The following is an 11,005-nucleotide window of genomic DNA, read 5'->3' as shown; positions in this document are numbered from 1 at the left end:
AAACCCAGTCTTTTGCCTCAGATAGGGCAATAGCTGAAATAATTATAGCAGGCTTTACAGGACAGTTAAAAGGATGGTGGGGTTACCATTTAACAGACATGCAACAATTAGAAATTTTAAACTCAATCCAAGTAGATAGTGAAGGTGAACCTATATACAATGAATTAGGAGAAACTATTCAAGATGCAGTATCAACCTTAATTCTAATAATTTCATTACATTTTATAGGAGACCCATCTCTTTTAAAAGATAAAAATGCTGAATTATTAAGTAATTTAAAATGTAAAAAATTAAGTGATTTCCAGTACTATAAAACCACTTTTCTAACCATATTAATGTTAAGGGAAGATTCAAATCAAGATTTTTGGAAAGAAAAATTCTTAGCAGGACTTCCTTATTTCTTAGGAGAAAAAGTTAGGAATAACATAAAACAATAATTTGGGAATCCAATACCATATAGAAAATTGACATATGGCCAACTAGTAAGTCTAATTCAAAAGGAAGGTTTACAAATTTGTCAAGATTTAAAATTGCATAGGACTTTAAAATATGAAATGCATAAAACTAAACAAGAATTATGATCTTTTTGTAAACATTTTGATTATGGCATAAAGCTAGATAAAAATTGCAATGGTCAGTATTCTAAATCTAAACCAAGAAAATATTATAAGAAGGATCAGTATTATAAGAGAAAATATATAACAAAACCTAATAAGGAAGAATACTATAAAAAGAAAAATTATAAATCTTATAAAAAATATAGAAAGAAAAACCTAGTAAATAAGAAGCAGAATAGGAAATCATTTGAAGATTTAACATGTTATGATTGTGGACAGAACGGTCATACATCTAAGTTTTGTAAGTTCAATAAAAAATTAAACGAGTTAGAATTAGATGAAAAAATAATAAATAAAATTCAGGAATTATATATAGATTCAGAAAGTTCAGAATCTGAATTTATAGAGAGCGAAAATCAGATAGATGAATTAAGAACTAGCTCAACAGAAAAATCAATAAGTGTACTAACTAAAGAACAAGGATCATTATTGGAATTAATAAATAATATAGAGGATAATAGTACTAAGAAAAAATTTCTTAAAAAATTAATTAAAAGTTTTGATGAAACAGAAGAAGTTAAAAATACTGTTCCTAAAATAGAAAAACAAACTTATGATTTAACTAAAATATTAAATAAAAATAAAAAATCTAAAGAACCAGTATCTATAGAAGAATTGCAAAAAGAAATTAAACTAGTAAAGACCGAAGTAAGAGATTTAAAGCATCAGCTTCAAAAAGATTCAAAAAAATAAAATTTTTAGAAGAACAATTAATCTCTGAGTCATCCTCTTCATCAGAGGACGAAGGAGAGAAAGAAAATGAACATAGTAAAATAAGTCAATTAGAAAATGAAAAAATAGATAATAATTTTATTCTATTATTACATGAAACAACTTCTAGAAAGTATTTAGTAAAATTAACAATAAAGTTATCGGAAGATTTTAAGATAAATACTATAGCATTATTTGATACAGAAGCAGATTTAAATTGCATAAAATCAAGTTTAGTACCTAAAAGATTTTAGCAGGAGACTAAAGAAAAATTAAAAACAACAAATAGGACTAATTTAAATATTTTAGGAAAGACAGAAGTATTAATAGTAAATCAGAATTTAGAAATAAAAACTGTATTTTTATTGTCTCAACAGATAAATCATATGGTAATATTAGGAACCCCTTCATAAATCTAATAACACCTTATTTAGTAAAAGATGATTGTATAGAAATTAAAACAAAGAATAAAAAGATTAGAATGGATTTTATAGAAAAATCTAAAACAAAAAATTTTAATTTAATAAAAGTACACTCCATTAGGACAATTGAAATAAATTCAATAATAAAATCTAGAACAGAGAATTTAAAAGATTTAAAAAATAATGTGCATCTAACAAGGATTAAAAATCAATTAGAGAGTGAAAATATAAAGGTTACAATAAAAAAATTAAAAAATTATATGGAAGAAGAATTATGTGCAGATCATCTTAATGCTTTTTGGACCAGAAAACAGCATATAGTAGATTTGCCATACGAAGAAGGATTTGATGAAAAACAATTTCAACCAAGGCTAGACCAATTCAAATGGCACCAGAATTATTAGAACATTGTAAAAAAGAAATTAAAGAATTAGAAGATAAAAGATTAATTAGTAAATCAAGAAGTCCCTGGTCATGTGCAACTTTTTATGTTAATAAAAATGCAGAAATAGAAAGAGGTACACCAAGATTAGTAATAAATTATAAACCATTGAATACAACATTAAAATGGATTAGATACCCAATTCCTAATAAAAAAGATCTTTTAAATAGATTATATAATGCAAATATTTTTTGTAAATTTGATATGAAGTCAGGTTATTGGCAGATTTAAATTCATCCTAAAGATAGGTATAAAACAGCATTTACAGTTCCATTTGGACAATATGAATGGAATGTAATGCCCTTTGGACTAAAAAATGCACCGTCAGAATTTCAGAGGATAATGAATGATATCTTTAACCCTTATTCAAAATTTTGTATAGTTTATATAGATGATGTCTTAGTATTTAGCCAAAGTATAGAAAAACATTTTAAACATTGAAGGACATTTTGTATGATAATAAAAAAGAATGGATTAGCTCTAAGTAAAACTAAAATGAATTTATTCTAGACTAAAATTAGATTTTTAGGACATTATATAGAACAGGGTATAATTCAACCCATAGAAAGAACCATGATATTTGGAGACAAATTTCCTAATAAAATAACTAATAAAACCCAATTACAGAGATTTCTAGGTTGTCTAAATTATGTTATAGATTTTTACCCAAACTTAAATAGAATAATAAAACCATTGCATGATAGACTTAAGAAAAATTCTGGACCATGGACTGAAGAGCATACCAGCATTATAAAGTATATAAAGTCTTTAGTAAAAGAAATTCTTTATTTGTATATCCCAAATCCGAATGCATTTAAAATTGTAGAAACAGATGCTTCAGATATAGGATATGGAGGAATTTTAAAACAAAAAATAGATGATCAAGAAAAAATAATCCAGTTTACCTCAGTACACTAGAATTCAGCCCAAGTAAATTATTCGACTATTAAGAAAGAAATTTTAAGTATTGTAATTGTATAAATAAATTTCAGTCTGATTTATTAAATCAAAAGTTTTTAGTTAGAATTGATTGTAAATCAGCTAAAGATGTTTTAAAGAAAAATGTTAAAAATCTTGCCTCTAAAAAGATTTTTGCTAGATGGCAAGTAATTTTAAGTATTTTTGATTTTGAAATTGAATATATTAAAGGTAGTAAAAATAATATCCCAGACTTTTTAACATGAGAATTTTTACAGAAAAATGGAAAGAAAGAAGAATAAGCAGAAGGAAATAAAATCCAATTCCAGTTCTAAAGCCCTTTCCGAGCATTCGGAAGACCTCAGTAAAACCACCAAAAAACCCCAAGTATCAGATAAAAATCCAGAAGACTTAAAGAAACGGATATAAGACTTGAGTAAATCGCCAGAAGTCATTAAAGCCTTGCAGAATATAGCGTCTTCTTCGGGAGACTTAGGTATGGTTTCTAAATCTAAAGCGATCGTACCCGCTTATGGTACAACTAGTCTGTCTCAAATGGTGGACAGTAAAGACTTATCAAACCTGTTGAAGGCTGTGGATTTGCCATAAATCCAATCTTCCCAAGGATATAACACTAGTTTTCATAAATGGATTTTAAAAAATAATTCAGAAGTTGAAATTGAAATTGAAAATGGTTTTAACGATATAAATCCATGGGAAGTAATTAAAAAATATTATCCTGAGAATTGGTATTTTATACCGAAAGATTTATCAAAACCTCAGGATTATTATTATAGTATTTTAGAAGAAACAACATCAGTTAAAATAAAACATAATTTTGACAAAAATCATAAAAATGTGATAGCATATTCCTCTATCCAAATAAAACGGGTTATCCATCCAAAGGATTGGCCAACCTTGAATTTATCTACTTCATTATCATTTAAAAATCTAAAAAAGCATCATTCTTCCTATAATTATTTTGATTATATAGAAGCATGGAAAAATATTTTTTATATTCAAAACCCAACCATTACTCATTTATGGTTGATATATTTTAACCAACAGAGTATTAAACCCACCACCAGTTTTCCAAATTGGTTTTTAAGATGGTGGCAAGGTAAAGGTATTACTGATGATATTTTATCACCAAAAGTTTTCTAAGTATATCAGTATTTTAAAACCAATTATAAACCTACCTAGAGTGAAAAATATATTCCCCCATTAATGTATTTTTGTACACAGTTCTTTATTCCCTGGGTATATCAGTGGTATTTTGATTTTCAGTATATAACAGAGTTAAATATTCTTGTCATAGTGAGAAGGCACAAAGTAAAATGGTGGGGATCATTCAGGAACTCTACCACAGAAATGGTTGTAAAAAATTGGATACTTAAAAAAACACAGTTCCCTACTGTGTCTTATGCTAATAAATTAATACTGCAACAGGAGAACCATCATTCGGAGCCCAAAAAGCCCAATGTCAGCCCTATTAGCAGCAGCTAAAACCCCTGAAGAGTTCAAAATAATTTGTCAACAGATGTTCAATCAGCTTACTCCAGAAGAAAAAGAAAAAGTAAATTAATCATTTGATAAAGAATCATCGAAGGAATCCTCTGGGAAACAAAAGAAGGCATGAAGCAGAAGAAAAATTAAAAAACAGTCAAGCTCGGAGACGGAGTCGACAGTGTCATAAAAAACGTCATCCTCCAGTAAAGATCCGGCATCTTCTCGCTGTGACAGTAATGAAGATGACTGTTATGGGATACTACCAGCCATAAAAATAAAAAGCAGGACAGACAAAGTAAACAGAAAAGAAAAAGAAAAGAAAAAGAAAGAAAAAATAAAGAGAAAAGGAAAAGGAAAGAAAAAGAGGGACACATCATCTTCGTCCTCATCCGCATAATCAGAATAAGGACAGAAATAGTAAAAAAGAGTGGCAGACAAACTATTGATCTACAGTAAAAAGGAACAGAAGTGGCCGACAGACTATTCACCAATAGTAAAAAGGAGCAGTAAAAGACAGAAACAGTAGCAAAAAAGTTACTATTCATGAACACTAAAAGTTCGCGTGAATCAACAGTAAAGCTCTCGTGACTCAACAGTAAAGGCTAGAAAATTTCTATATAAAAGGAGCCTCTCCCCTTGTGAAGGCACATCTATATTTCTCCTCTCCATCTATTTTCTCTATCTTCACATTTCTTCTGTAAACTCTCTCTCTAAAACATTCTTAGAAATTTTGTAAACTTCTCTGAAGTTTTATTAAAGATATAGTAAGTTTCATTTTTATATCTGTTACTTATATAAGCCCGTGTTGACGTCACTTTTCTTTTCTCCCTCCACACTCTGTTTTAATTCTGGGGATCCCAGGTTAAGGTTGCAGGAACCCTAGCCTTCATAATAATTTTAAATTATCATAAGTATACTCTGTGATTGCAGCTTAGTCTGATCTTCCACATCAGAAAAACTGTTATAATTTGATTGTTTTAAAAGGTTTTAATTGACTCTAAACTTTAAATCTTTGTATGTGCTGGTTGTTGGTATCGATCCTTATTGTGTTTGTTGATATATATATATATATATATATATATATATAAAATCGAGATTACCATTTCAAAAATAAAAAATAGAGATGAAAAAAATGATCCACATAAAACTAAAAAAATAGTGAAATTTAAAATACTATTTTAATTTTTAAATATTAATTAAAATTTTATAAAATTTAAAATTAATATGAGTATCATGCAAAATACGGGTAATTTTTAAAAATTGAGAAATAATATGTGCCGCTCTTTATAATGATATGTGGCATGTTCTATGAATTAAAAAGTGATATACTAAATGAAAAGAAAGAAGAAGAAAACTGTTTCTGCTTTTATTCAAGATGTAAAGAATCGTACAAAAGATACATGTTATCACTATGATCTGTTTTAAGAAGGGTTACATAACCCTACAGGTCACATGACCTCTAACACGTGAGAGCAAATAAAGAAGTAAAAACTCATCTTTACCCTTACAGAAGACAATTACTCATATAACCCAGGAACATAAACACAATAACACAATATAACAGAACATCAGCTATCATGTATTCTCTACACGCCCCCTGCAAGTTGGAACTGGGATGGAAACCAGGGGCAACTTGGAGCACAGCCGGTGATGGTGATCTGAGTTTTCTTTCAACAATGCCATTTTGTTGAGGGGTGTGAGGACAAGATCTTTGGTGAATGATACCTCTTTGATTTAGTAATCTGGAGCATTCATTGCTAAGAAATTCGCAACCATTATCTGTTCTTATTATCTTAACAGTGGTGTTAAAATGATTGTGCACCATATTCAGAAAAGTAGATAGGATATGAACAGTTTGACTCTTAAGCCGCATCAAGAAAGTCCAGGTTGCTCTAGTGTGGTCATCAACTAGAGTTAAGAAGTATTTAGCTCCTGTGACACTTTCTATGTTATATGGTCCCCAAATATCTATGTGAAGTAGATCAAAGGGCTTCTTAGCAGTAGTATTGCTAAGTGGAAAGGGTAGCCTGGCTTGTTTAGCCTGAGGACAGGTTTGACAGTGTAAGGGAATATTCTCAGTGTGTTGAAACATTGCAATATGTTTTAATTTCCCAAGAGATGCATGTCCTAATCTATCATGCCAATCAAGAATATGAACAGCAGACATGCAAGATTCAGTTCTGAAAGTATGGCTTTCTTTATTTACTGAATGTGTAGAAAGCGTGGTATTCACAAAGGATTGCAACTCAGGCATAGTATTCACAATAGCAGCCAATTGTTTATCAATTTCAAGAGGCAAAAAACTCATCTGATTCAATTTGTATAACCCTGCCTCTTCCTTGCCCACAGCAACCACTCGCTTAGTCAGAGGGTCCTGAATAATGCAACAAGTAGGAAGGAAGAGACAACTCAGCTTGCAGTCTTTGATTAACTTGCTAACAGAAAGAAGATTATAATTGAACTTTGGAACAAACAATACATTTTTTAGGTATACATAATCTGAAAGCATAATAGAACCAGTATAGCAAACTTTCACAGCATTACCATCAGGTAAGTAAACAGAAACTGGCTTATTTAATAAGTCTAAGGATTGAAAAACTAACTGATTTGAAGACATATGGTCAGTGGCACCAGTGTCAAGGACCCAATTACAGTGCTTATGGAAAGATGCATAAGATAAATTTTTAGAGTAAGAAGTACCTGCAAATATGACTGGACCTGAATCTGAATCATATTCATTGCTGTAATCAAATTGGTGAGTATTTGCTGTGAGTACAGCCTTTCCTTTCATTAGTTTGCTGACCTCCTGTTGTAAGGAACTCAACATGATATTAAGGTCATTTATTTGAGTAGATGTATCAGGCATGTCAATGGGGGTGTCCTTTCTGTTTGGGGGGACTTCAACAGCTGCCACAACTCTCTTGTCATGGCCTATGGTTCTGGTTGTTTTGGAGAATTGTCCATTATTTTTGGTTTTTGTCTTAAACCATTCAGGGTATCCTATTAGCTTGAAACAACCCTCTCTGACATGTCCATCCATGTCACAGTAGGAACAGTGTCCCTTTTTCTGGTCAGGCCTTTTCTGCCTTCCTTGATATTGTTTCTGCGTCCTATTCATCAGGACTAAAGGTTCAGTGTTCCCATTTATACTTCCCAGAATGTCCTTCTGAGACTCAAATTTGAGTACCATAGAATAAGCTTTATTCACAGAGGGCAAAGGATCCATGCCTAGGATCTGATCTCTAACTGTCCCGTAGGCATCATTCAATCCCATAAGGAATTGCATTAACCTATTTCTATTATTCAGCTCATCTATTGCCTTTGATGCACCACATGTGCATGGTGGGAGAGTTTCCATTGACCCCAATTCATCCCAAAGCCCCTTTAATTTTGTGAAATAGACAGATGCAGAGGCATTGTCTTGAGATATCAAGGATATTTTCCTTCTCAGCTCATAGATCATGGTGCCATTACATTCACCAAATCTTTCTGTGATTTCAAGCCAGAGATCTCTGGCTGAGGCTGTGTAAATGAAACCATCTACCAACTCTCTGGATATAGAGTTCAAAATCCAGGATGTGACCATAAAGTCACACCGCTTCCATTGTTCATACGAATCAGATTCTTTATCAGGCACTGTAACGGTACCCTCTATAAATTCGAGTTTCTGTTTAGCTCCTAGGGCTATCCTAATGGCTCTATGCCAGGATCTAAAGTTTGTCCCTACCAGAGGAGCAGATACTAAAACCATACCTGGATGGTCCGAGGACTGAAGAGTCAGAGGATCCCCAAGATTCTGAGTTGCGATTTGAACTTTGTCCTTCATCTCCGTGTTTTTGCTTTCTTTACTGTTGTTTCCTCGTTCCCCCATCATCGACAAGATCTGTTGATTTTAGGTACAGATCTTGATATACAAACTTTAGATCTAACAAATTTGTGACCGTTTTGAAAGAAGAGAAGAATTTCAACAAGATTTTCTTCCCATGCAAGCCAGAGTCGGTGTGAGATCGGCGATGGTATTTGTCTGGCGTATAAGCCGGATCTTGTGTGAAGAGGTGTTGTTTTGAAGAAGGACGACCGGATTCTAGGAGAGAGGACAGGAAAAAGGACAGGAAAGAGTGTAAACCCTAACCCGCTTTGATACCATGAAAAGAAAGAAGAAGAAAACTGTTTCTGCTTTTATTCAAGATGTAAAGAATCGTACAAAAGATACATGTTATCACTATGATCTGTTTTAAGAAGGGTTACATAACCCTACAGGTCACATGACCTCTAACACGTGAGAGCAAATAAAGAAGTAAAAACTCATCTTTACCCTTACAGAAGACAATTACTCATATAACCCAGGAACATAAACACAATAACACAATATAACAGAACATCAGCTATCATGTATTCTCTACACTAAACCCTCTAAATTAAATTAAATTATATTTATTATTATTTTTATAATTATTTTATTAATTTTAATTTTTTATAATTATTTTTCATTTAATTAGGTAAAATATATAATTTAAATTATTATTATTATAAATATTCATTCATAATAAATATTTAAAATTATTAATAAATTATTATTGCAAATATAATATGATTTAATTTTTTGTATCATAAAATATTACTTTTATGTTTATCAGAAATTTTTAATAAGCGGTTGATTATAATTGATATTTGAAATAACATGACTAATTGATATTTGAAATAACATAACTAATATTATATAACAATCGTTCAAAAAAGGTTATGTACGGTCATTACAGAACATGTCTATAACAAGAATTTAATAAATAAATAATGTGATTCTGTTTGAAAAAAGAAAAGATTCAGACATTTAAATATTCGGTTCATTATCAAGATTCACCCTCCTCTAAATAGAACGATACTTGACATAAAATTACCGACACAATCCAGCGAATCTCCATTACGTTTATAATTGTGAGATCACCGGCTCGTTAGCTGGCGATATTTTTTATATAGCAGCCGGCCACATTATCGCCGGATTACTTGGAAATACTATATTTATTTTCATATTTTTACAATATAAAAGGAGAAGGATCGTAGAGACAAATGTATGCTATTCTGTTACAAAAATTCTAAATAATTCATTATATTTATCCATCCTTCAGTACACAAACTTGAGGGTCGGAGTGACAATTTTAAATAATTTAAACAATAAAAGAAGGTTTTTTAAAATGAGAAAATATTTAAATAGTGATCATAAAATTTATTATTTTTAATTGTAAAAGAACTTATTAAATTAATAAATTAACTTTTAAAACTGTTCGACTTTGTAATTTTATCATATCAGAAAGTATTATAATTTAACATAAGAAATCAAATTGAGAAAAAGTTTAGATAAAAAATTAATTTATTAATACTAATAATTAATCATTATAGATATTTCATTCATAAATTTAATCTTGTGGTAAATGTATCTGAGTAAATTTGAGAGATCTCAGATTCTATTCTCCAATTTCTAATTTCTATTTTTTAAAAAAAATCTATCTTAATATAAATAGCATATTAAATCTTTCTTAAAATTGCCAAGTGACTTCTCTCAAATTAACCTTTTTCAAATTTCATGTAAAACTCCAAATATTGTCATTTGAAGTTTTTCTTGTCTCTCTCTATATATATTCCAAACTTACCTTATTATATGCATTTATATATTTTAGTTAACATCGCAAAATACTATATTTTTATTTTATACTAGTAATTTAAGTACTAAATAATGGCTAAAACATATTGTCAGTACCCATTAGTATCTAGCATTTTAATATAATATTTATATAATAACAGTTGCAATTTTAGACGAGCGAAAAAATAAATTCACGGTTATAAAATCTATTAATTTGCTCTTTGAAGATGCCTGAAAGATCATAGTATTTTTTTAACTCTAAATTGTTTTCTAAATTAAATTGCGAATCAAATTCCATAAGCATACATTTACTAATTAATTTATTATTATTTAATATGATATAACAATCGCTAAAAATAAGTCATGACCTATCACAATAAGATAGGGTCACGTGGTAAGTGCCTGATAAGCTGATACGCAGTCCTACTCATGAAAAGAAACTCGAACACCATATCACTTGATCCTTCATCAAGACTCGCCCTCTTCTGAGTAGGACGAGACTTCACGAAAAGTTATCGTCGGCGGATACAATCCAGTAGATCTCCGTTATGCTTATAATCGCGGAATTCCTTATTCACTAATCAGTACCAGTCAGATTTTCAGGATATTTGATAACCAACTCCACTTTTTTACAATATAAAATCTAATGAACACAAAGATCAAGATACGGATTCTTACACAACTATTCTTGAGTTCTAAGCAATTCATTACATTCGCCTATTTTACCAATTTACTAACTTGAGCGTAT

At 30.3% G+C, this 11,005-nt stretch overlaps 1 protein-coding gene across 1 annotated transcript; it reads right to left on the bottom strand.

The window, feature by feature from the left end:
• Positions 1 to 6,123: 6,123 nt before the first annotated feature.
• LOC122725282 lies at positions 6,124 to 8,490 on the bottom strand. The gene has a single exon (XM_043962319.1). It carries the CDS (start codon positions 8,488 to 8,490, stop codon positions 6,124 to 6,126), a length of 2,367 nt encoding a protein of 788 aa, XP_043818254.1.
• Positions 8,491 to 11,005: the final 2,515 nt, after the last annotated feature.

This window comes from Manihot esculenta, chromosome 12 (assembly GCF_001659605.2).
Source record: "Manihot esculenta cultivar AM560-2 chromosome 12, M.esculenta_v8, whole genome shotgun sequence".
In the NCBI taxonomy this organism is placed as follows: Eukaryota; Viridiplantae; Streptophyta; class Magnoliopsida; order Malpighiales; family Euphorbiaceae; genus Manihot; species Manihot esculenta.
The sequence above is the reverse complement of the archived record's forward strand: the minus strand, read 5'-3'. Positions and strand labels throughout refer to the sequence as shown.